This window comes from Lonchura striata, chromosome 11, assembly GCF_050655825.1.
Source record: "Lonchura striata isolate lonStrDom1 chromosome 11, ASM5065582v1, whole genome shotgun sequence".
Lineage (NCBI taxonomy): Eukaryota > Metazoa > Chordata > Aves > Passeriformes > Estrildidae > Lonchura > Lonchura striata.
This window is the reverse complement of record NC_140713.1, coordinates 17,801,127-17,826,989: the sequence shown is the minus strand read 5'-3', so window position 1 is coordinate 17,826,989 and position 25,863 is coordinate 17,801,127. Positions and strand designations below refer to the sequence as shown.

Here is a 25,863-nt window from a genome sequence, read left to right as displayed (position 1 = left end):
AAAACACAGCTCCTGGGGGCTGATCCCCAGTTCTATGTGCAGCACAGGCGGGAGACCACCGGCTTGTGGTTCTCTTTTATGTTCCAGATGAGTTTGCATTCCAAGAGGCCAATGGAGGTGGGGTCTGTCCAAATGTTCAGCTCCTGCACCAGTCTCCACCAAAAAAAAAAAAAAAAAAAAAAAATTGCAAAGAGTATTCAGTGAGCAGAAGCAGTGCCTGGGGACTTTTATTTCCCCTGCCTGCTTCTCATTTGATTTCAGCCTCATGCTGGAGGGGTCTAAAAGGAACATTTCTGCTTTGCCATCATGCTCAAATAAGAAATAGACCTCTGCCTCCAAGGGGAAGACATTGATGGTTTTCTTCTGCTGGGACAGTTCTGTGTGTTGTAACTTTCTCTAAAAAGGGAAAAGGCTGCAGAGGGGTCTTGCTTTTAGCAGACATGTAGGAAAGCACTGTGTGCTGGCAGCAGGAGGTGGCACTGGGAAACCACAGCTAAAAAACCTGTGAGGAATAAAGATCCCAGTCAGGGGCACGGGGCACAGTATGTGTGCTCATCTTTGCATTACTTTGATGTCCCTGTACTTGGTGCCTCCATATCAGAAGACTGATGATGTACAGGCCACTTCAAGAGACTTTTACACAAAATAATTCTAAAAGTGCCTGGCAAAGTAACAGTACACCAGGCACATGGGTTCTTTCCCTTCCTTTTGTGGGTTGTCTTTCCTGTGGGGAAGGCTTTTATCACCTTTAGAAAAGATGATTTTAAAATACTTTAGCTTATCTCTTTCAAAAAAGTCATGAGACTGCCTTAGATTTCATGGGTTAGCTCAAACCCTGAGGGAAGAAAATAGGGTCAGTTTCCAAGGAGAATGCCAAACATAACAAAAGACCCATCTCTCAGATGTGGAACTGAATTTGGAATGAAAGGGTTAAAGGGGCAAACCGAAATCCCAGCCTACATATCAGCCTGGCTAAGGATGCTATTCAGTTTTTAAATTATTTTGATTGAATGTTTCTGGGTTGTCAAAATACCTCTAGACCTCCAGAGCTCCCATGGAGAAAATAACTTAATTTCAAATGTCATTAAAAACAAAAAAAAAAAAAAGAGCGACATTAAAAATAGAAGTACACCAGCAGTTGCAACAACATTTTTAGGCAGACTTTATCCAGCTGTGAGGATGCAATGTAATTACAGGAAATGCAGTTCCCACTGTGATTTCTCTGCAGGTTCCCCTCCGACATAAACATAGTGGCAGGCCAAATCATAAAATCTGAGCAGTATTACAGATTAGAGAAAGGCTGATACGTACTGGGTTGCGTGGCAACGTTTTGGTGGGGGGGGGGGCTACAGGGGTGGCTTGTGTGAGAAGCTGCCAGAAGCTTCCCCAATGTCTGACAGAGCCAATACCAGGTGGCTCCAAGGAACTGCCACTGGCCAAGGCTAAGATTATGGTAGTGCCATAATGGTAATGCCACAGGAAGAGAAGCTGAGTGGCCAGGATACAACCCAAAGACTTAACTTCTACTGGAAAGAGATTTCTCTGGAAGACATTTCAGTGACAAGAGAGAAGAAAAAAGAATGGTTTGAACAGTTGGAATAAAAAAAAATAAAAAAAAAAAAATCTAAGCACACAAGAGTCTAGTCCAGATAGGAAAAACCCCAATTTTTCTCCCTGGCCAAAATTAATGTGTGTGTGTGATGAATGCTGGGAGGCTCTGCTGATGGGCTCCAGCAAGCTTAGATGTATGGATGCTTCAGTTCTACTGATCTCACCTTCCTCAGTCTTGATATACTTGATTCCCTTGGCATCAAACTGAATTAGTTTATTCTGATCACTTAGAATACCAGCAGTGCTTAATGTGGACCAGAAATAATATCTGACATGCTGCCCTTCTGCCGGGCTCTTGATGAGCAATTTGAGGTGTTAATAGCTTGGAGACCATCTTCATTTGCAGCTCTGCCATGCACAATGACATGGTGGCTGCTGAGGGGCTCAGAGAAAATACATTCCTGCTTAATTAACATGCAGAGCAGAACAGGGAGCTGTCACAGCATCCTCAGCAGGAAAGAGGCAGCAACAGGGCCATGCCAAGCCCTCTGGAGCAGAGGCTGCTCTCATGCCAGATGCTTGGGCCCCTCAGCTGCCACCAACTCTGCAGGCTCAGGTGACTCAGCATCAGGAGCAGCAAGTGCCTGCAGGCTCAGGTCCAGCAAAGCCAATTGAGGGGGAGATGGGGTGATTAGAAGCTGAACACTGATTCAGCATTCCCAAAAGCCTGAATTGGTTCTGCATAAATGGGAGTAAAGAGAAACAGGCAAGTGGCCAACAAGTGGCCCCAGAGGAAATTAATTCCTTGCAGACTTTACTGGAATCTGCTTATTTCTTTGTTATTGAAAAATATGTGCATTGTTCTAGCATCAACATTAGATTTCCCCTTTAGGTTGTAATTAAAGCCTAATCTAATTTGGCAGAAGATAACAGGGACCTCCAAGCAGAGCTAACAGCCCTGCTCTTTCTTCTCCGACTCCCTCCACCTGCTTTTTGCAACTTTTGTCTGCATTCCAGGGTCTGCTCATGAAGGTGCTGTGCATCAAGGAGGGGCACGCAAAAAACTTGTTGGGATTTGATAAGACCCAGCTGGAAATGCTCTGCAGGTGGGAAAGTGGGTCACTGTGGCTGCACAGTCCTGAATGCCCTCCCCACCCATCCTGAGTGGGATGGTTTTTTTAGACATGAGACTGTTTTTTAATCTGTAAGCAAAATATCAGAGTACTTGGCATGAGATGGTCTGTGAGGCAGTAGCTGCTGTTAGAGCAGAGCAGAAAAATGAGGATGCTAGTTTAGCCTGTCTAAATCACAATAAAGTCAAGGCAACATTAGGTAGCCAACTGGAAGTGTTTGAGATGTGCTACAGCTGAGCTGGGGCTTTCCAAGGACAATGGCTTAGATGAAACAGTTTGTGTGCCAGCAAGTCAGCGGTCATTATTTCCTTCTTGTTTCTGTAAAATGAGATGATCCTGGGTAATTCCCTGGCGTGTATTAAGCTAATTTATTCTAAGGGAGTGATTGGAGCCCTCATCCAAGAGAAGCCCAGTTGTTCTACCCTGAGACCTCTGTAGTGGAACTCTGACCTGGCCTTCCCCAACCTTTTAGTGGCTGAATTTGAACAAGGGAAGTCAGCTTTCTGCCCTAATAAGCAATTCCTTTTTAACTGTCCTTGGAAATAATCTTTACTGATGGTGGTGTTGATTTATTTTTGCCTTCTTGCTTTTGTACTGTTTTCATGCTGTGCTTCTGCTTGTTGCATATGTCTCATACCACTGCAGCCAGGGGATTTGCCATGTCTCACCTGGTGCCTCATTATTTATCTGCTGTACTGCATGATTCAATTGAGTGAAATGATTTTAAAGTGTTATTCTGGAAGGCTCTGTCTCTTTGAAGCAGATTCCTCTTGTGAATGGCCCTAAATCAACTGGGACAGAGAGGTGAGAGGGGTGAGGGGGGTTTTGTTGTGGGGTACAGGAACACCTGCCAGGGAAAACACAGTGGGTGTTTTGCTGTATTGCTTGCCCGGTGGGAAATGGGTTTGTGCTGACTGAAATTATTTCTGTGTCTCTCCTGCAGCTGAATAGTACTAAAGCCAAAAGCCTGACCTTCACTATCAGTGGAGAGGAGCATCTGCCTGGGTGAGGGTGCAGTGCCCGGGTCTTCGTAATGCAGAGAGGAGCCTGTGCTGCACTTCGAGAGGCACCTGCTGGGTGATTCAGAGAAACTCCCTCTGGTCCTTTGTAACTATGACATTGTACCTATCCGTGTGAGGACCTGCTCAGGGAATGTCCTGGTCTGGGAACCAGTGCTTGTGTCACAAAGGAAAGGTCCCCCAAAATATGGCCGACTTGGAAACAGGTCTCATAAATTCTTTTTAAGCAAATGACTGGCTTCTGTTCTCCAGGAAGGGAGTTCTTCTTGGAAATGTGATTTTCTGACCAGTCCTCTTCAGCTAAACACAACACAGGAAAGGTGGTGGGGGATTTTCTGCCCTGTCTCTTAACTTGCATTTTGTTCTCATGGGCATGTGTGATGTCCCAGTTTCATTAGACTGTATTTGATCCCTGTTTACTACATTTTAATTAAACTTGGTTGTGGCTTAATTACATTATGCTAATTACCTTCAGTAGCTTTTTATTTTTTTTTTCCTGTCTGATTTTACTTGACCTTTGTGCTAAGTGTTGTGTTTGTAGTGGGGAGACGTGCTGGGTTCCCTGTGCTGGATTCCCCATGCTGGACCAGTAGCACTGTGGTGTCAATCCATGTGCCATCCTGTACTCACACGTGTGTCATTGTGCTCTGTGTTCCCTTTTCTCAGTTTATTTTGAGGACTTTTTTGGAGAAGGTAAATTCATTAACCATGAAGTGCGACCATCCAGAGAGGGAAAACATGTGCCCTGCTCTCAACTTGGCCAAGCAACAGCCAAATATTAGACATGGTTTTCTTCCTTGGGCTTTCTGTCCCCCAAGCTTTTCTAATGGAATCTTTGCAGGGTTTTCTCCTAGCAAGTTGTAGGAAGCTTTTGTTCTTCTAGACATGGTAGGTTTAGTTGTGTGGGATTATCACCACATCAGTAGACTCTCTGAGATCTTTGCTGCATGTGGGAAGGTACTAGCCTGAACACAGGCAGCCCTTGAGCCTATAGCCTGCCAGCAGAAGCCAAAATCCCTCTTTGGCTCAGCTTTCCATATGGAGGGAGCTGGCTGGAAGCAGATAGAATGAGACTTGGGCATTGGCCCTGCAGAAAAGGCTCCCTGGTATGGAGGCGGCATCTTTTGTTCCTACCTTTTTCTGTCAAACCTCAGATAAATCCACAGTGAGGTGCAGATTCTTGGCACAGCTGCTTACCACATCTGTGCCTTTTGCTGTCAATCCTGCCCTTGCCAGTAATTCCTGTTCAGTCTGGACTCTCTGGTTCTCCCTTGGTACGATACACCCATGCCAAGATCTCCACAGGGACCTTGAAATTAGATGTCCTGTCACCTTCAAAAGGCACCCTGAAAAGCGTGAGGTGACCAGATGGGACGAGAGGGGGAATCCTTTGGACAGGAGATGTTTTGACAGGCACAGAAGTCGGTCTGTGCCGCAAGCTGAAGCGTTGTAGCCTGCACTAATACCCCCATGCCTTGAGGCTCAATCCTCGCCCGTGGAGGAGCACCGAGGCATTCGATCCAAGTATTTCACTGGCTCTTGAGGGGAATTTTTCATAGCTATAGCTGGGGACACTTAATAACATCTACCGGTGTGTCTGTGTGGGTGCATGTGTGAGTTTAATTTAAACACTTAATAGATAATTGAGTGACTGTTACGGTTATATCAAAGTCTATCGAATCACTTTGTAAACATTAAATTAATCAATGATCAAGTGCTGCTAAGTTTTTTTTAGACATAAACCTGCGACTGTGGCCCCTCGGGCTGTCCGGGAGAAGGCGTGTCTCCCTAATGACGCTCCTGTTAATGAGCCGGGGTTAATGAGCCGCGGTGCAGCGTGTCTCCGCGCCGCGCGGGGGCGCTGTGCGGCGGGCGGGGTCACGTGTGCGGCTCTGGCGGGCGGGTCACGCGGCCGCCGGTGGCGGCGGCGGGGCCATGAACGCCGAGCGGGACCTGTCGCCGCTGACGCCCGGCGTGGTGCGGGCGCTCACCGACAAACTCTACGAGAAGAGGAAGGTGGCGGCTCTGGAGATAGAGAAGTGAGCGGTGGCAGCCTCCGGGAAAGCGGGAGGGCAGCGGGAATGAAGGCGGTGCCGGTGCGGGCGGCCCCCGTGCGGGGGTCAGGGAGCCCCGGGAAGGGCGGGCAGCGGTGTTGCGGTGCCGGGGCTCCCTGCGGCCCCGGGGCGGCGGGAGCCGTCCCGTGGTGTTCGGGTGGGTCCAGCCGTGCGGCGGGCAGCGGGAGGCAGCGGCCCGGCTGCCCGGCGTGGCACTGCGGGGATGGCGCTCGCCCCGCGGCGTCCGCGCTACCGGGGCTGCCGGCCTGGCACCCTGCGGGCCCGGCAGCTCGGGACGGGGCTGAGGGGACGCGGTGACCCTGGGGACAGCGCTGCGGGCGGTGGTCGGGCCGGAGGGATCTCTCCCAGAGCTGCTCCCTGACTCCCAGCCCCATCCCACCGGGCACTGAAACGTGTCCCCGAGCGTGCCGGCTCCCGGGGGCCGGTGAGGAGCCGCTGGCTCCGGCCGCGTCCCGGGAGCCGCTGACAGAAGGCTCGTTCTGACGGTGGGTGCCCGGTGCAGTTGCACAGCCCTGTGCGAGGTGAACACATGAGTAGCATCCCTGTAGGAGTTTCTTGGAAATGTTCTGCTTGCTCTGTTGTGACACGTCAGAGTCCTGGTGCCTCTCCCCCGAGGGCTCACCCAGACTTGTCCCGTGCTGGATCCTGGCTAGAGAGGATGTTACTGTCGCCCCTGGCCATCGGGTGTTTCCCTTGCTTCTTCCTGCGCAGCTGTTGTTCCAGCAGATCTGGGGCTTTCTTTTTGGAGCATGCCAGGCAAAGCTCTGCAGGCACCTTCTGGTGTGGCCATGCCCCCCTGGTGTTGCTTGTACGTGTTCCCTGCCTGTCTTTTCATCCTCACTGTGCTGGTCTGGGTGCTGTGCTTGGCCACAACTTTCCCTGGGAAGGGCTCTGTCCTCCCTGGGCATTGCCTGAGAGCTCAGCTCCTGCAGGATATCTGAAACATCACCTCAGGGTGCAGTCCAGCGCAGGGCTGGGGTGACGGTCCAAACTGGTGGGTGAGTTTTGGGTGGGAGATGTCGCCATGGTGAGCCTGCAAGGGGAGCAGTCAGGCTCTCGGGGCAGTCTGTGACATGGGGATGGAGTTGCTGTGCTGAGAGTTCAGTGGGGGATGTAGTGTGGGAACTGCCTGCCTTGAGTGTAAAGGATGCTGTGTGAGAGGTCAGCAGAGAAATATGGCACCTGGGACAAGGGGAGTGTGTGCTCTGCTACCAACCCAACCCAGCGAGCCCTTTCTGCTGTTTGGTATGTTTCGTTTTCTCTCATTTTCTCTCTTTGTTATAGGAATAATCTATTGTGGGTGGATTGCAGTGTCATTATAACTCCAGCCTTGGGAGTACTTCAGTAACTGCTGCATTGTGAGGGGTGACACTCTGTGCCTTAGCCAAGCAGCTCTGCTCCAGCTTACTCTGCCCCAGGATTAAGGGTTTATGCTTGCCTTACACCAACCAAAGTCTGCTTTGGGGTCAGGCAGTTTGTCTGATTAAGCTGGAAGTACAACTTGGGAAGAGTGTGAGGAGGAAAAAGGCAGGGGCCAACCTTTTCTACAGATTTCACAGTTCATCTAAAAAACATCACAGAATGGCCCCATCAGCATCACTTCCATGTCTGTGGCATCAAACCAGGAGGGACCTGCTGCCTCTTTACTCAGGAACCTCCTTTTCCTTCAGCTGATAATGCAGGAACAGCTCCTGATGCTTGCAGGCTCTGATGCTGCACTTTTTGCCTCATTAATTAAATCTTGAGTCCTTTAAACTTGTAAAGGAAGTCTGTAAACTTATTCCTGTTTAAACGAAGCTGCATCAGTGAAATGTAGGCAGTAAAATGATCACCCCAGTGGTCTGTCTTGCTCAAGCTCAGAGTGTGTCTCTTCTTGGAGCAGAACTGGAAATGGAGCCATTATCTCTAAAGCAGACTGTGGATGTGCATCAGGCTGTAACTGTTGGAGGCTTTAGACTAGGGAGAGTGAGGGAGGGACTGCCTGGTATCCCCAGGGCAAAAGGGAGCAGCTGCTTTGCGCAGAGCAAGATGAGAACAGAGTTGGTGTTTGTAATTTTGGGGAGGAAAAGTTCATAAACATCTTCTGTAATGGTTTTCCCACATTATAAAGTGCAAGACTGGTCAGTGGCACCTGTTTGGGAGTGTGAGATTCATATAGCGCCAAAGAAACCCTCTGTGGAGTTAGGCAGTGAAAACTTTTGCGCCTTTTTTGACAGTTAAGTAAAGATGGTAACTTTAGGCAGTTTTTGAGATGTCTAAGTCTGCATTATGGATAGAAATGCAAGCAAAAAGGAAGAAAAGGGCACTGCATTGGCCGGGAATCGAACCCGGGCCTCCCGCGTGGCAGGCGAGAATTCTACCACTGAACCACCAATGCTCCAGCTGCCTGCACAGCTGCCTGCACAGCTGCCTGCACAGCTGCCTGCACAGCTGCCTGTGCCTCCCTGCCTGGCCAAGAGCTCTGCCAACAGGAAACTGAGGCTTAAGGGCTGGATGGGCAAGCTGGGACTTGGAAGCAGTTCTGTAGGCAGGAGCAAGGATATGGGTCTCTTCGCTCACAGCTGATGTGTTAATTATCTCTAGATGATGAGCTGCAAGTTCCTGGGGAGAAGCAGGCATTGTATATGGAAACTGTATTGGCTCTTAGTTAAATATTGGGCTGTTTAAGAATATATTGAAATATACTGTTAGTAAACTTAAATATATGGGATATTAACTGAAGCGCTGTATGGGTGGCTGGAAGGGTTCAGAACCATGGCCTGGTTGTGTGCTGGTTGTGCATGGCCTGGTGTGTAGGCCTGGTTGGCAGCAGTTCCCTGTCAGGCTGGGTGTGTGCTGAGCTCCCATCCTGTGCCATGCTGGGGGTAGATGACCCTGATAACCTGCCCTGTTGGAGAGTGTGTTTGAAGACCTGGTAACTTCTCTGCAAGCACACAGCTGCACTGGGTTGGCCCTTGAGAGCGCATCATAGGCTGAGAGTTTATGAACAGTGTAGGAGGCTGGAGCAGCAGGAGGGCAGGGAGCTGCTGGTGGATGTGAGCAGAGAGCAGGGGAGAGCTTTGGTTTCACTTTTGGGTTCCTTAAGGATTCTCCATTTCAGTACGGCTTTCTCTGGTGCTTGTTGTGGGTGAAAGTCCCTGTCTTTGTCACCAAGCCCCTCAGTGTTTGTATCAGCCATAACCTAAACCTCTCTGTGTGCCTCCCTGCCCTCTCCCCAGGCTGGTGCGAGAGTTTGTGGCTCAGAACAACACATCCCAGATCAAACACGTGATCCAGATCCTGTCCCAGGAGTTTGCACTCTCCCAGCACCCCCACAGCCGGAAAGGAGGACTCATTGGCCTCGCTGCTTGCTCCATTGCCCTGGGCAAGGTAGGTATGGTGGGTTTTTTGGCTTATGCAGGTTGTGGTGAGAGAACAGCAGCTCCTCTTGGGTCAGTGTGATAGGAAGAGTCAGGCTGGTGGCCCCGCAGCTCCCCAGCTCCCTCCCTGTATTGCAGCCTTGTGTTAGAGTTTCCCCAGCACACCCAGCCACACACCCTGTGGCTCCAGGAGCACTTTCTGACTTGGGTTACATCTTGGCAGCTGTCTAGGCGTGGTTAAAGGGCTTCTGTCCCTCTTCAGTTTTCAGCAGTAGGACTAGACTCAACAGGTTGGGTTCTAGTTTGTTAAAAGAGCTGACAAGAGTTGCAGCCCTTCCATCTCATGCTGTGCACTGCCCACGCAGAAATCCACCCATCCCTGGCTCCCTCTGCCCGACAGGCAGGAGATGAGGCAGATAACCAGAAAACCTGATCATTCTCACTGTACCTGAATAACAAAATTCAGTAATAAATACAAAATTCAGTAGTAAATCCTGCCCAGCATAGGTGCACTAAAGCCATCACAGGCCTGAGTATTTGCAGTATGTTCCAGAGCAGCGCCATCAATTCCCAGGCTCTGTGGCATGGTCCTTGGCTAACCATTCTCCTCGTGCCCCCCAGGACTCTGGGCTGTACCTGAAGGAGCTGATCGAGCCAGTGCTGACGTGTTTCAATGATGCTGACAGTCGACTGCGGTACTACGCCTGCGAGGCTCTCTACAACATTGTCAAGGTGGCCAGGGGCTCTGTCCTCCCACACTTCAACGTGCTCTTTGATGGCCTCAGCAAGGTAAGAAGCTTCCTCTTAACCCCCATGTGCTTTATGAGGACTAGTTGTCATCATCTCCGAGTCAAACCGAGTTGTCCAAGGTTTTCTTTGCAAGCAAACTGGTTTACTTTGACCCAGACAGGTCTGAAGGACAGAATCACAGACTATTCTGAGTTGGAAGGGACTCCCAAGGATCAGCAAAATGAGCAGTTTCTACACAGTAGCCACTGATACTGTGGGTATGAAGTTGACTGTAAGATACCTTGTTGTCTGTCCTCACCTCCAGGATGTATTCTCCTGCTCTTTGTTGAATGGTATTAGAAAATGAGTCTGAGAGAGCTGCTGCAGGCAAGTGGCTCTGCAACACTTTGGCTTTGTTGGGTCTGTAGTGTCAAAACATTGTCCATGTGTGTCTGCCTTTGCAGATTTTCATGGTAACCTGCATTTCTCTGTTCTTTGAGAGTGTGACTGCTGGCCCATGAAAACCTGCGTAGCTTGGGGAGGTGATGTGTGCTTGATCTCCCCCTTAGGAAGTGTCTCAGAAGAATTTTTTGGAGCCTAATATGTTGGAGATAAAAGGACTTCTGTATGTCTCTCCTTGTATTGTCAAGGAGAGTAACAGTCCTGTGAGCCTACTGGGAGCTGTGCTGCAGAGCAGGGGGCAGGCCTGGGACCCACTGTTACAACGTCTCTTTGTTTCTGTCTTTCACAGCTGGCTGCTGATCCTGACCCAAATGTCAAAAGTGGCTCTGAGCTCCTTGATCGGCTTCTCAAGGTATTTTTGTTCTCCAAGAGTCCTTGATGCAAGCTGGTGTCATGTCCTGGCTGGGAACGTGTCAGTTTCCAAGGCTACAGCTGCTAAAGCCATCCCACCTCAGTCCCATAGCTGCTGCTGCAAAAACATTTTTTTCTCTCACTGACTGCAGCCTCTTCGATCAAGGCTCTGGTGGTCTTCTCAGGCAGCTGGATGGAGGGGCTGGTGGGTTAATGCAGTGCCATGTGTGCATTCAGCTCATGGGAAGCAAGGTTTGAGTCTGAGGGTTGTAGTGCTGTGCCAGGCAGCAGGAGGACTGTTCCTTTGCTCTCCGTCCCTTGCCTAAGGAAGTCATGATGTGAGCAGAGCTTCTGCTGCTACTTCAGGTTGTGGGCTTGGTTCCCGTTCCTGTACTGCCTACTGATGGGCTTTTACTGCCACAGACCTCCCCGTTCCTTTTCTGCTGCTGTTCAGAGGTGAGCAGCTTCCTATCAGGTCCTGCCCTTGCTCCTTATTATCACACCAGTTGCTGCTGCAAACCTTCCTGTTGGGAGATCTGCTCCATTGCACCAAGGCCAGGGACAGCCATGCAGCAAAATCTGCCAAGCGTGTGGAAAGAGCTGTAAAGGGAAGTCAGGGGACTCTCCCACCCCAGTCCACGTGGCTGCATCAGAAGTGCTTGCTCATGTGTGCAAGCACAGCACTGAGACATGAATCAGAGAAGCTTCCTATCTTCCTCTTCAGCCAGGCTGGCACGCAGCAGGCAGCAGCATCCTCTCTGGATCATGCTCAGCATTAGTCTCTGCCTGAAGGGGATTGCAAGCTCATTGCCTGGACAAACTGCATGATTCCTTCTCCCCAGGTCTCCTGACCTGCAGACTCATGCTTGTCATCTTTTTCCTGTCACATGGCTTAAAAAGACTGGGTTAGGGTTGCTACATGGATGCGTGCTGGCAGTCATTCTAACACCCTCTGTTTGGGCTCTGCAGGATATCGTGACAGAGAGCAACCAGTTCGACCTGGTAAGCTTCATCCCACTGCTGCGTGAGAGGATTTACTCCAACAACCAGTACGCCCGGCAGTTCATCATATCCTGGGTAGGTACACAGGGTGCCGTGTGTGCCTGCCACTCTGAACTTCAGGACATTGCATCCCATCAGCTTCCCATGTCCAGGCAAGCTGCAGATATCCACGGTGATGTGTGAGCTCAAGCACCTGGATTTATTTGGGCAGGTTTTAAAATCAGCGGAATTTTTTACCTGCTTCTTTAAAAGGCTCGCTCCCTGTCAACTTGCTGTTGCAGTGGCAGGGACATGGCAGTGCACTTCTGCCAGCCTGTTCAGGACATTGCACACCAAGTTAGAAAGTACACTCAAAGTGTTGCTTGTATAAATGCACATACTGTGCTCTAGAGGTTTTGGTCTCCCAAGGGATAGTGCTAGGCTGCTTTCCATCATGCAAAGGTGATGGAGAGATGTTGCTCTCCAGGAGGCAAGGGATCTCCACTTGCTCTCTCCTTTCTATGCAAAGCAGAAGCTCTTGGTGCTTGGCTGAAGTCTGGGGAGATGTGTTCCCCTGTGCTCCCTCTCTCAGCCATACTGTTGCCACTCCAGGTCTGCCTGGATGTGTCTTGGCAGTCATTCCTGATTCCTGCTTTGTTTTGCAGAGCTGTGATTGGAAATGTAGCACTGCTGCAGGCTGATTACTTCCTTGCTGTGCTAGTTCAGCTGCTTCCCAACATGGGCAGCTCCACAGTGTTATCTTTTCCTTTCCCCTATCCCACACATCTCAGCTCTGAATTCCTCAGTATCCTGCCAGATTTGGGCTGGTGATGTTAGTTGGTGTCTTGAAAACTCACCTCTTCTTTTGTATTCCTCCCTGATCTAGATCCTGGTCTTAGAGTCCGTGCCTGATATCAACCTCTTGGATTACCTTCCAGAAATCCTAGATGGACTCTTCCAGATCCTGGGAGACAACAGCAAGGAGATACGGAAAATGTGAGTGTGGGGGCTGGCTGATTGCAAGGACTGTGTCATGTTTGCTGTTCACCCTTCACTTTTTCCTATTGATTTTCAACTCTTGTGTGTAACTGCAGTGAAGCTCCAGGTGTGGGGTGGGAGACAAATTAGCTTGGGCAGTGGATCAAAGTGTCCTTGGCAAGGGTCTCCCCTGTCCCATGGTCATGGTGGATGACATACTCTGTACTGGGGGACAAACTCTTTTGGCTTGGTTGAGTTGTTGCCTTCCCAGCACCTGACATCAGAGCCACAGAGGCTTGTGTGTGGTTCTGGGATGGGCATGAGCTCTCTGAAGAAGCTTGGATCATGAGAAACTTTCTTGGCAAGGCAGAGCTCCAGCCCAGCATTTCCTGGGTGGAGAAGAAAAGCAAGGATTGGGAGCTTGCTCCACATATACACTGCTGGTTTGAAGACAGAGGCGTTTTGAAGTGCAGGAACATCTGCGTGTTCTCTGGGAAGTCAAAGCATCTTGATATTCTGTGCTGGGAGAGGGTAGCTGGACTGGTTTTGTAGGGCATAAGTAAGTGGTGAGACTGGCCTGAGTCTATCCTGCTACAAAACCTTTCTGGATCCTCCCTATATCTTTTTTTTTTTCTTGCAATGTCAAGGAACAAGCACAAAAGCTTTGGGTATTACCTGCCCCACTGCTCTTCATCCCAGGCACCTCCATGTCCACAGAACCCTGGTGGCTGTGGGGCAGTTGTGGAAGCTGTGGAGGGCTCTGTGCTGCCATCACCTCTCTTCTTGCACCTGTGTGCAGTCTCTGCTGTGGGGCAGGGCAAGCTTGTCAGACTCATCTTTCCTGCCCCTGGCTCTGTGTGGCAACACTCCTGCTGTGCCACCAGCATCCCTCCACATGCACCTGGAGAAGACAATCTCCATAAGCTCTCCCTGATTGCTCTGTCAAAGGTGGTTGAGCACTGATCAGCTGCTCTGCCTCTCCACAGGTGTGAGGTGGCTCTTGGGGAATTCCTCAAGGAGATCAAGAAGAATCCCTCCAGTGTGAAGTTTGCAGAAATGGCCAATATCCTGGTGATCCACTGCCAGGCAGCAGGTGAGTGCACAGGACCAGACAGCACCAGTCTCCTGGTTTGTGGTGTTGACTGTAGATTCAGGCCAGGAGTTTTCCCGCAGGCTGTTCACCAGCTCAGCTGCTCACTTTTTTTTTTTTTTTTTTTTTTTGTCACTGTTCATGGAAATCCCACTGAAAGGAGGGAACAGGCAACTCTCCTGTAGTTGGCACAACTGCTTTTGTACTGCAGATCCCAGCCACAACACAGGTCTGGCATCCTCCAAAACGGAGTGGCCTAAAAATATTTGGCACCTGTGGATATCCAGCTCTTCTAGGAGGATCTCTTCAAGATCTTACTGTAACCTCTAGTGGCATTTGATGTGTAGGTCAGAGTGTTAAGGATGTGTGTGGGCTCTGTGCCAGTGCTGCACTATAGCTCCCGTGGGTCTGCTGTGTAGGCAGAGGGTTACAGCTGCAGCTGGATGTGTTTCCTGAGAAGGATCTTGTTCCCAAGTTCTGCCCATTGCATTCTTTAAATGTTGCTGAATGGGAGTGGGTTTCCTGGGAGATAGAAAAGTATAGATAGTTTAATCAAGAGCAACCAATTTCAAGTCTAACTCCCAATGAATTTACACTGTTTAAGCTTAAAATCTGGCCTTGCACCAATAGAGTGCCGTGGCAGTGGTGCCTTTTCCGGAATTTAGTGAGGTTGTTAAAACCCCACCTCTAGGAATGATGCTAGACCCAGACACACAGCTTCAATGGGTGTGAGTGAAGAAATATCTTTATGCATTAAGAAACTTGACAATACTTGTAAATGAAAAAACCTGCATTATGGGTTGAACTGGGTTAACTGAAACCTAATGGTTGTGTTTAATTTCAAGCTCACTGGAGGTTCAGGTCTCACTGATCTCTGGGACTAAACTGCCTCAGATGAGCTTCTCTTGGGATAGAGCAGAAGTAGCTCCTTGCTTGCAGGTGGTCCTTGGCCTGTGGAGCCAGTGCTGCCTTTTCCCTCACCTTTGCTTGTCTCATGTCTTCCAGATGACCTGATCCAGCTGACAGCCATGTGCTGGATGCGGGAGTTCATCCAGCTGGCTGGCCGGGTGATGCTGCCTTACTCCTCAGGGATCCTGACCGCTGTCCTGCCGTGCCTCTCCTACGATGATCGCAAGAAGAGTATCCTTGTAACTGAGAGCTGCTCCCATTCCATTCCAGCTACAGCAACTCACAGGGAAGCACCTGTTCCAGTGCCTGTTTCCTGCCCTTGGGGTGCAGGTCCAAGAAAAGTTCTCCCATCATGTGCTAACACCCACACTGGCCCTTTGCATGTGAGGGGGCTTGCAGTAGCTGGGCTGGGGCAGCTCTGGTGGGGCTGCAGTGGCTTCTCCGTGGCCGGCACCTGCCCATGTATGGGACTGCGTGTTCCTTACACTGCCTTCACTCAGACATCAAGGAGGTGGCAAACGTGTGCAACCAGAGCCTGATGAAGCTGGTCATCCCAGAGGATGATGAAATGGATGAGACCAAGCCATCAATGACTATACCAGCAGAGCCCACCTCAGAGGAGTCCCTCTCCAAGCCAGAGGCAGTGACCACCGGTGAGTCCCAGTTGGTCTGGGTCAGTAGAGGTGTAAAAAAGGTCAAGGGAATGTTCTCAATAGAAGTTCTTCAGTTGGTTTGGTGTCCTGAAGCAGCTCAGAGTACATGGGACCTGCATACTTTATTTGGAACGTGTTACACAGATGATCCTCTGCTGAGACAGGCGTGCTTGTTGCAGGCTGGATGAGAGGGTCATTGCTCTGATCTGGAGCCCAAGTGGTGCTGCATTGCAGTAAGCATCCCCATCTTCTCACCATGCTCCCCTTCAACTTAGTTATCAAGCTGACCTGAAAAAGATAATTTCTAGTTTGGGAGCAAGGATCATCACCCAAAGAAGAGCTCAGAGAGCTGCGTTAGTCCTGGGAGAGCATCAACACATTCATGAAGGATGTGTGTGGTGAAGAAGGGTAGAGAACAGAAAGGAGAAGAATTCTGGATCCTTTCCAGATTCATGGTGCTCTCCAGACCATCTTGCATTGTATTGTCCCAGTCCTAAAATTTCCAGGACATAAAAGGTGAAAGTTTGCAAGTGGGATGGGAGACCTGAAGGAGGGTTCAAGTGAAAAGAAACTAAGTAGTGCCCATGAATCAATGCTTGGGAGCAGCAGTGGTGTTAGCCCTCCAACATCCCTTGGATGCTGTTGTCCTGGCGTGACTAAACATTTCTTCAGGCACAACACATCTTTATTGTCCAGCTGCATGAAATATGTGTTAATGTTTAAATTACAAGGGCTCGTCTGAGTTCTAAAGCTGCGCGTTCAGCCCAGCACTCCTGTAACACACCCACTGGTGGCTTTTGGAAAATCCTGCCGTGAGAGGGAGCAGGAGCATGGGATTAAGTCTGAAGGATGTCCTTGTCTGACAGCAGGGTGGAAGGTGGGGAAGCTGGGAGCTGCCGGGGGAGCTGCCGGGGCCGGCGCGGTGCCGGGGCCGTGGGCAGCAGTGGGGGTGCAGGAGCAGGCCGCAGGGGCCGGGGCAGCGCGCAGGGCAGCATTGGTGGTTCAGTGGTAGAATTCTCGCCTGCCACGCGGGAGGCCCGGGTTCGATTCCCGGCCAATGCAACACGCTTTTTCCTGCTCTTTTTTGGTTTTTATCTGTAACATGGACCCAGGCACCTCAAAATATCAGTCTAAATAAGCATCTTAGTCTTCAACAAAGGTTCAAAAGCTTTCATTACCTAACTCCGTACAGTTTTTTTTACTAGGAGAGATAAAGAAGAAAAATTTATTGTTATAGCACAGCAGTATTGTATATCTTGTATTAAAATCCATCACAGAAGACCTTTAAAATATCAACAGAAAGCTTAATTGCCTTATTCTTAGCCCCTCTGGTGTCAAATTGCACCTTGAAGCAGTCAGGATGAGATAAAATTATGATGCCTTTCTGTGAGAAACTCAACTCTGTTCTTTGGGTGTGCTGATGTGGTGATGTTGCTTGTGTGAGTAGAGACTGTTGGCACAAGGGGGCACAAAGAGTCAAGTTCATCTTGCAATGCTTTGTCACCGTGCTTGTAAAACCCAGTTTTAGCATGGAGCAGAAGTTGGAATGCTGTTTGAGTCACTTGGCTTTAACATGGAGTCAGGCTGTGGCCAAGTAGAGATGTCTTGAGTTGGACTCTACCTTCACTGTGCATGTGGTATATTTAGGAATTGAAATCAAGATAATCAAGGGCAGCTCTGCAGTTCTGAGCTACTTCTTTGAGAATGGTTGAAACCATCAGCAAGATATGTCTGGGTCTCTCTTACAGAGGAGAGAACCCAGTTTGGTGCAGAGGTCTGAAGCTGTGGCCGTCTGCATTTTACTGGGTAAGTGTGGTTCTGTATCAGCTTGTCTGGCAGCAGAGAAGAACTTGACAAGGAGAGTGAAATCCTCATTGCAGGCAGAAGGGATCCCTTGAGTTCCTGGACCCTAAGACAATGACTGGTGATGTCTTTGCAGAAGGTTATGCAGCTCTCCAGCCTCCCAGTCCTGCTGTCTACCTTCCCATCACCCCACTAGCTGTGTCTCCTATTTTTCTGTCCCCAGGTTCTCTGGATGCATCTGGTGACTCCAGCAACAGTGGTGTCTTCACAGTAACCAGGTAGAATATGTTTGTTGCTTCTGAGGGGCTTGAGAAGAAGGGAAGGCTTCTTGGGGTACAGATGATGACTGACAGGGACTGGGCTGGGCTTGGGAGGCAGTTGGGGTCTCTTGGGTCCCCATTAGGGTGGATGTCTGTGGATGCTCTAGGAGCTGACTGCTTCTCTCTGATGTATTTGCACCAAAGTGTCTTGACTTTATAATGAATGAGGTGTTTTTTCCTTGAGGAGACTGTTCCATGCTGCTGTCTTGGCAGCCTACCACAGCCCAGGTCGATGGGGCTGGACCTAGGGCTGCACAGCTCTTGGCCTCCTGCCAGCCTTTTGTGGTGTTTGTCAGCCCTGCACCAGTTCTGTGCTCAGCACGATCTCTCCTGCAAATACCTTTCTTCCCATCTAGCTATCTCAACTGGGGGACAAATCCATCTGTTCTAATAGCTTTCCTTTCCTCCTGCTGCCTGCAGTTCCTTTACTCAGAGGTAGTGATTTCCAACACTTTAATTGTGCTGATGCTTATTTTTATTTGTTGTTGTGATCCCAAAATAGGATTGCTTTGCTTTAGCTGCATCCTACCAGCGTGATGCCCATCACAGTACATCCCAGAGCAGTGCAAGCATCAGCTTTTCAAGTTGATGGTCTGTATTCTCTGTTCCTTTTTTGCATTTCTGCACAGCCCAGCTACTCCTTGGTCTTAATGATGCCCTTAATTTTTTTCCCTCTTGGAAGTACAGGTCATTTCATTGGCACCTAAATGTTGGATTATGGTGGTTAAATGATTTTCCCTGGCTTTTTTTTGGTTGGTGTGTCCTGACCCTGTTCAATCCTTCAAGTGCAGAAGTAGATGTGCATAGGCTGAAATGGGAAGCTGGGTGGGGAAAAAGAAGAGGCATTGAGTCAGGAGGACAAGTAATAGCCATGGCTCTGTGCTAAAGATCTTGTACATGAGAGAGAGAGGGAGTGAAAATTGAAGAGCGTCAGAAGCAGGGAGAGCTGGGATGACTTGTCCCAGTGTCACTGAGAGATGGAAGGAGAACAGCTGCTCAAGCTGAAATGTTCTGTCAGCAACTCAAGCACTGGGGAAAACCATCTGGGACAGAAAGCAAGACCCTCCATATCTCTAATATTCACAGTTTTGCAGAAGGATTTTTTGGTGAGCCCTCCTTTGCCCTTTTCAACAGGAGACTCCAGGCCTTACCATGGGGTTTACCTGCCCTGTGTGACCTCTCTGCTGGTCCGCTGTTGGGACCTGAAGCATTTTCACCAATGCATCTGTTGTGGGGGACTGACACAGGTTGGGGAGAGGGCTGTATGTGGTTGTCCAGGGAGCCCTGGACATCTGCCTGGTGCTTCATGCATTGCTCAGGCTCTCTGGCTTGGCACTGGAGCCGGAGGAAGGCGGGAGCTGGCACCCGTGGCCATTAGCAGCCATAATTCACACCGCAGAGCGGCAGCTGCCGGCACGCCGAATGCCCACTGGGTGTCAAGGCAGGACCGCAGGAAGCCGCTGCGTTGCTGGGAAAAGCTGGAAAGCCTGCAAACAGAGGAAGTTGCAGCTGCCTTTTAAGATGAAGTCACTCTGCTTCTGTTTTTGTTCGTCCCCCCCTCCCCCAGCCTCCCCCAGCGATCAAGTGAGGGAGCATGGCCGAATGCCAAGCATGCAGCTCTCACGCCCCCTTCCCCTGCCCTCCCCAGCTGGCTGCAGAGGGACAGCCCTGCTGCAGTAGGGAAGGGAGGACCTTGGTCAGTGGGGGCAGAGGGCCGTGTTCTGGGAAGATGCCATCCAAGAAGATGACATGGCCTGACTGCTCAATACATGGATGCTGGGCACATTCCTGTGGCCACAAACTGACATACACAACCCTCTTGCTCCTAAAACACGCTCCAAAATGCTTCCCAAGTATTTGCCAGCTTTACTTGGAGGGAGTTTCCTAGTGGCATCCACTAGGAGATGGAGACTGTGTCTGTTCCAAGACAGAATCTGGCTGCTGGGAGAGCCTGGCTATGCAGGGCTGGAGGGGTTTTGGGGTTCCCCATCCAGATGGGGAGCCCCACTTCTAGATTCTGCAAAAACTGTCACTGGAAGTGGACCAGAACCATTTCAAAGGCACTGGATCCTTCTCATGGCCTGGCTGAGGATGCTGCTGCTGTGTTAGCCGGTGTGAGCCTGGATCAGGAAGGGGAGGTGGAAGCGTGGCTGCTGGAGCAGAGCCCGGGCTTCCTTCCGCTGGTCTGAGCTGCCACAGGAGAAGATCCAGATGTCTGTCCTGTGTCAGTGGACCAAAACAGCTGGAAAGTGCCTTTTAGGCTTTTGTAACTGCATTGGTGTTTCGAAACAAAACCTGGACAGTTTGAGACAACTTCCTGATGGTCCTACTGGGCAGAAGGTCGGGCACAGCTGGAAGCAGTGTTAGGCTGCCTGCATGATGGGACAAGGTTGATGGGATCACAGTCCCTCACCAAACTAGATAAGGAACACGAAATCTCCAAGAAGAGCCTTTGTGATACTTCCTGAGACAAGGAGATCTTCATGCTTTAGGTGGTGGTCAGCAACACATGAACATGTGAAGCTGTGTGTTGCTCTGCAGAAAGGGCAAGTGGCTGCCACGTGGCTGAACTGCCCAAGCTTGTAATTAAACCAGGCTTTTAAATGTGGTAGTTAGTGCTTCCTACAAAGCTAAAATAGCTGCTGCTTGTCTCATGCTAGAAGTTGCTGTACCCCCATGCCCAGAGCCTGATGCACCTTGAAGGTGCAGCTGGGGAGATCATGGAGGCAGGAATACTTTGGTGGAGGATAGGAATGGTGTTGGGTGCTCTGCAGCACCCAGGGGATTGTTGGCTGAAAACATCATGATGGCTTGCTTTAATCTAAGGCACCAAGCCGGCCTTGGAATTCCGTTCTCCAGCAGCTTGTTTTGCACAGCTTTTAGGTCCAGGATAGCTCTTCCTGGCCCTTCTCTCCAGCCTGGAGTGAGGAGATGGCTTCCCTTTGCTGCTTCCACTTCATGCTTGGGTGGGTGAGCTAGAGGGGAACCTCAGGCACACTGCCCCAGCCCTTGTCACAGTGATCTCCAGCTTGTTGGACTGGATGCCTCTACCTAGACTTTGGCCTTATCGCTTCCCTGGGAGATCTTGGAAACTGCAGTAAGCAGAAGGAAGCCAAGAGCACTGAAATGAGAGCGATGAAGGACAAGAAAGTGACAGCGTGTGGGACCAATAGCAGAGAGGAGCTATTTACCTCCTGGCCACTGGCTCGAGCCCGTTCAGCAGCACAGCTGCCAGCCTGTATGGGAGCTGCCCTTGTGACTTGGACCACAATGAAAGAACCTGGATATTTCCACCCTTGGCAAGGCCATTTTGCTGGGCTTGCCTAAAGGCTAAAGCCTGGCCTGGACCTTAACCTTGTCTGAAAATGGGGTCAGGAAAGCAGCTGGGCCAGGCAGGAGGCCAGGAGAAAGATGACAGCTCAGGCATTGGCAGAGAAAAGGCAACTGCTGAGGAGAGAGAAGGCAGAAGCCCTTGAAGAAAGGGGAGAAGTGAGAAAATGGGTTGATAAAGGACATGGAGTGAAAAACATTGCTGTGGGTTCAATGTGGTGGGAAAGTAAGCTCAGTTCCCATGCTGAAGGGTGCTTTCTGAAATGGGGGGATGTGCTGTGGAATGGGTCTTCTGCCCCCCCACACTGAGCTTGAGCAAAGACTCCCAATATTCAGAGGTGAGAGCCTGGCACAGCCCCCATCATTGCTCAATTTGCCCTAAAAGCATGCTCTCACTGTCACAGGCGAACAGCGGGGGCGGTGCCAGGGCCACGCTCATCCTCCAGAGGAGAATCTGGGGTAGTGGGTTAGGTGGAAGTGATTGCATCTGACATCTGCCCTGCCGCAGATGCTGGCGCTGGGAGCCGGCGTGGCAGGCCCAGAGGATCACATTAACGCAATGCCATTGCTGCTGCTCCTGCTCCCCCCTGCCTGGGGATTAGGGAGAGCCAGGCTGAGCTGTGAGCCTGGCTCTGGAGCTGCTGCAGCACTCAGCTGCTGCCATAACCCCTGGAAAGGGGGTAGCCCATGGAAGTCTGGTGCCACTCTATCCCAGAGGATTGGTGAGAGGTTTTTAGCCCAATTCTGCGTGTTCTTCAGACCTCTCTCCTTTCATGTGGTGCCTGGTTTTTGTGCTGAGTAAAGGAGTTGCTTCTCCACCAGCAACTCCCTTAAAAAGTTTGTCTCAGCAGCTGTGGACAGAGAGTAGCCAGTGAGGAGCTTTTCCCAGCTGCAATCCCTCCTCATGGGAGCTGAGCCCAGCAGAGCCACAGGGCAGTGGTACACAGTGTGGCTGAGGGCTGCCTGGCTCCAGGTCAGCCTGGTGCTCCCAGCCACCTCCTGGGGTCTGCTCAGGTGGGTAAGCTTGAGCTGCTTAGGCTCTACCCAGGTACTGCATCAAGAGCAGTGATGGAAAAGGGGTTTTCATGAGTGATTTTTGGCACAAGCCAGATGGAAAATTGCTTGGTAGAAGCAAGTTTCTACTGTGTTGTTAGAAGTCCAGCATCAGCAGACAGCAGTGCTGTGGCAACCCTGCATCCTGCCCAGTTATCTCGCAGCAGCATGGAGCTGGTGGGATGTGACAGCATCAAAGCCACCTCCAAACTGCCCAGCTTCAGGCACCAACTGTCTGTGCTGTCCTTTTGGCCTCTTGATTCTGAAAACATGCATTAGCCTGAGGTTTCTTTTTCCCCATCCTATGCAGGCAATGTGTATATTTGGTGTGGTGGTGTTACCAGGTCAAGGTTTCCTTCTCCTCTTCTATCTGAAGCCCTGTACTGGGAGCATGGCAGGCTATGCAGCTGCCACGGGAGATGGTTTTGTAGGAAACCAAATACAGTGTTCATTCCAGATGGCTTAAATGAACTGGGATGCTGCTCCCTTGGAAATCTCTCCCAAACTCCTCATGCTCTAGGTCCCTCCTTCCCCTCAGTTTGGTGTGTCTGGGATTTTGCCCTCGGCTGTTGTTTTCAACATCAAAGTGAAATGCAATTTGCAGCCCCCAGCATCTGTTACGTGAGGCAGATCAAGCAGTCAGATCCCCGCAGGGCTCTGAGGGGCTGCAGCCTCCTCGTCTCGCCCTTACAACGTGTGTCCTGGGGAAGATCAAATCCTATTAAGCCACAGCTCTACTTGCAAATTATACCGTGAGAAATCTGCCCCTTAGGATTTCATATCAAACAAGATGCACAGCAGCTCTGTGCACACTGGAAAAATCGGCAAGAGCCTGGTCCAGCCTTGAATAATTCAGTAGTTTGGTTACTAGAGGCATGACATGGCTCTTGAGTGCGGCCTTCCCTTGGTGGTCTTCTTCAACCATCTTGGTTCTAACCATTATCTCTCCTTAAATGAGTCTACTGTGACTTCCCATATTCTCACTGTCAAGGAGGTGGGAAACCATCAGGTAGATTTCAGGATCACAATCAGGACATAAAAATGCTCTATCATGACAATTTCTATGTTGGGGTCACCTGTCCCAGTGCAGGTCCCAGCTATTAGGGAGAAAAACTGGGGGACCAAGAGCTAAGAGTCTGCAGCAGCTGTCAATTTCTGAGACAATGTCCTGGTGAACTCAGTGAGTTACTTTCTCTCATCTCTTATTTATGAGGAAGGGTTATCTTGATCTTCTGGGATGTTTTTTGGGAAGCAAGATTAATGTCTCGAGGCAGGGTTGTAGTAGAGAGCTGCATCCCAAACTCGCTGCCAGACAGGGCATCATCTGCAGTTCTCAACACAAATTCAGTGGGAGCAGCAGAACCTGGATGCCTTTATCAGACTGGAGTTTGAGTACACATGGGTCAATGTTCTCTGAAGGTGTTTGAGCTGGTCAGCCTTGAGGTGGATTCTAAGTGCATTTTATGGATCTCTAATCTTTGAACCCCTAATCTGGCAACTGCACTATGGACCAGTTTCTCACACAGCCATGCTACTGTTTTCATTTAGAGTGGTGCCTTCCCATGCTGCTTTGGGAAAAGTGGTGACACTCAAAGCACTGAAGATTTCTGTTGCTTCCAAAGCATTATAAGAAAGAAGAGTGATTATTTACATAGGTGGTGATAGGACAAAGGGGAACGGTTTTGAACTAGGAGAGATTTAGGTTGAATGTTAGGAACAAACTCTTTACTCACAGGATGGTGAGGTACTGGCATAGGTTTCACAGAGAAGTTGTGGATGACCCATTCCTAGAAATGTTCAAGGCCTGTCTGGACTAGCAACCTGATCTAGTGAGGGTTTGAGCTAAGGTGTTTGATGCATCCTCTGGAGTTTTGTAGACTTCCCCACCCCAGGAGTAATGAGTTGGATGTTACACTGAACCAGCCTGTCTTCTTTCCATGCAGCTGTGAGAGGATACAGGTGACCCTGAACCTGGATGGAATAGTTCAGGTGCTGGACTACCACCTTAGTGATACATCCATTGGAATGATGACCAGAATTGCAGTCCTGAAATGGCTTTACCACTTGTACATCAAAACTCCTCGTAAGGTAAGTTGGGGACTCAGCATTCAACTGAGCTTGTCAGCTCCCAGCCTGTTCCATTGCCTTGATAGCAGTGCAAATTGTAATTGTCTTGGTAGTTTTGCAAATGTCTGTCTACCTGCCTTTTCCGAGAAGGCTTTGGCTGCCGGATACCCTGTAGCTTAAGGAGGCAGAGCTCTCCAGCTCAGGTGGAAAATGCTGGTGAAGCTTTTGGCAGCCTCCCTCAGGGCAAGTGTCCTGTGGCTGGGCACAACCAGGCTTGTAGGACTGATGCCACCCATCCTTCTGCTTCCAGATGTTCCGACACACTGACAGTCTCTTCCCCATCTTGCTGCGGACCCTCTCAGATGAGTCGGATGAGGTAGGTGCTGCAAAAATCCTGGAAGCTGACTGTGTCCACATCTAGCTGGGCGTTGGGTTTTTTGGTGGGACTGAGGTATTTTGTGAGGCTTGGGCTATGTTGGCACTGAGCAGTTTTACCCTGTTGGCCAAACTGAAGAATAGTTTGCAGAGGTGAAAATCCTGCTGTCTTGGGGGTTCTCTGATGTATAAACATTATTCTCCATCTCTGAGAGTTGATCCTTCAAAGCCAGCTCCTAAGGATCCTTTTTGCCTGCCTGGAAAGGCAGATGGAGTATCACACATGGGACTGGGGTCATGGTAAGATCCTTGCTGAGTGGGAATTCAGGTGCCTTGCAACAACCTCTGTTGTTGCAAGGGGAATTGTGTCCAAGCTGACACTTCCAAATCCATATTCATCAGGTGTTTAAGCAGCACCCACTGCTTGGAGGGCAATAGCAGCATTGCTTAGCAGGGCTGCAGTAGATATCCAGTGGCATCAGGTTGGCTGGGAGCAGCTCAGCTTGTAAGTGAGCAAAGAAAATCAGACAGCAAACTGAGCCAGCTTGCTGTGCTGTTGAGTTCTTCATCTCCCACCTCCCAACGTGCTGCACCATTTTCCTGTTTCTTTGTCTTGCTTCTTCACCCTTCTTCTCTGGTTCCAGTCATCTCAATTTTGGTCATTGCTATCTTATCCCCCCTCTAAGTTGTTCCCTGGAGCATTTTAGTGCTTGGGTGGGAGGCCAGCAGCATGGCACACAGCTGGCCCAGTCACTCATAGAGCTTCCACCATCAGCTGGATCCTCTTGCCCAGAACTACAAATGATCCTGGCTGGTTTCTCATCCCAGACCTTCCTCATGGAATAAAAATCACACGCTATGCTGTGCCTTACATGCTCAGAGCACCAAACCCCAATCCTGCCATAAATCCCATGTGTGAGGGGGTTGTTAAGAGAGGAGGGAAGGGAATGAGCAAGCAAGGGAATGACTTGCAAAGGCAAGCAACTGCCTGGCCATTTTCCATTCCCTGCTGCTTATAATGCAGACCTTTCCAAAAGAGTCCCCAAGCACACATCTGCCTTTGCAACGCTCTAGAAAGCCTGCATCTTGCAGATAGTCTCTCCAGCTTGGCAGGAGATCTCAGTGAGTCATGTTGCAATTACACTGCTTATTAATATTTGAAAAAAACAGTGAAGAAAGGACCCTGGTGGTGCATTTCCTCCATGTGACATAACTGGGAATGGCTCAAAAGTAATTTTAAGCTGATTTATTTAATCCTGACTTCTATTTATTTAAATGTTTGGAGGTGGCTTTTTTTTTTTTTTAGTAAGGAAATCCATAGACGAGTCAATCCATTAAACACCACCGCTCAGCTGGCTGTCAACCAGATTTGCTGCTTTCTGCAGAGGAAATAGAAATTACTGAAATAGTAGGGAGGTTTTGAGCTGGACATTTTTGGGAATTATGAGGACACTCTGAGCTTACTAACCTGCTATGTCAGTGCCTGTTAGGAAAGGGGATGTGGGGTACTTGCTCAGGCAGTGCAGTGTTTCTGTGCAGTCATATTATCCCATGTCACCTGCAGACTCTGACCCCTCCTCTCCGAAGCTCCTGGATAACAGCCTGGTCAGCATGGGGGTCTGTGT

At 49.9% G+C, this 25,863-nt stretch overlaps 2 protein-coding genes and 2 non-coding genes across 9 annotated transcripts in view; 3 read left to right on the top strand and 1 right to left on the bottom strand.

Moving 5' to 3' along the window:
- LOC146766433 (uncharacterized) overlaps positions 1–5,417 on the top strand; it is a 91,725-nt gene extending 86,308 nt beyond the window's left edge. For 5 of the 6 annotated variants that reach the window (XM_085589726.1, XM_085589725.1, XM_085589724.1 and 2 more), the window contains one exon: positions 2,569–5,417. Coding sequence is in view for 1 of the 6 variants with exons in the window: in XM_085589727.1 (XP_085445853.1) it covers positions 3,628–3,693 (66 nt within the window). In the remaining 5 variants the exon portion in view is untranslated. The remainder of the gene's footprint in view (positions 1–2,568) is intronic. The other variant, XM_085589727.1, reaches the window with a different exon arrangement.
- Positions 5,418–5,594: 177 nt separating this feature from the next.
- The window catches only part of VAC14 (VAC14 component of PIKFYVE complex), a 58,182-nt gene continuing 37,913 nt past the window's right edge, over positions 5,595–25,863 (top strand). Inside the window, exons 1-12 of the mRNA XM_077786351.2 lie at positions 5,595–5,742; positions 8,997–9,147; positions 9,759–9,926; positions 10,618–10,680; positions 11,649–11,756; positions 12,547–12,656; positions 13,625–13,731; positions 14,734–14,868; positions 15,138–15,290; positions 17,317–17,371; positions 23,740–23,884; positions 24,174–24,239. Coding sequence (XP_077642477.1) covers positions 5,639–5,742; positions 8,997–9,147; positions 9,759–9,926; positions 10,618–10,680; positions 11,649–11,756; positions 12,547–12,656; positions 13,625–13,731; positions 14,734–14,868; positions 15,138–15,290; positions 17,317–17,371; positions 23,740–23,884; positions 24,174–24,239 — 1,365 coding nt within the window. The 5' untranslated portion in view covers positions 5,595–5,638. The remainder of the gene's footprint in view (positions 5,743–8,996; positions 9,148–9,758; positions 9,927–10,617; positions 10,681–11,648; positions 11,757–12,546; positions 12,657–13,624; positions 13,732–14,733; positions 14,869–15,137; positions 15,291–17,316; positions 17,372–23,739; positions 23,885–24,173; positions 24,240–25,863) is intronic.
- Positions 8,085–8,155, bottom strand: TRNAG-GCC (transfer RNA glycine (anticodon GCC)). Its single transcript has one exon. It is a non-coding gene; the product is annotated as a tRNA-Gly (tRNA).
- On the top strand, positions 16,282–16,352 carry TRNAG-GCC (transfer RNA glycine (anticodon GCC)). The gene has a single exon. It is a non-coding gene; the product is annotated as a tRNA-Gly (tRNA).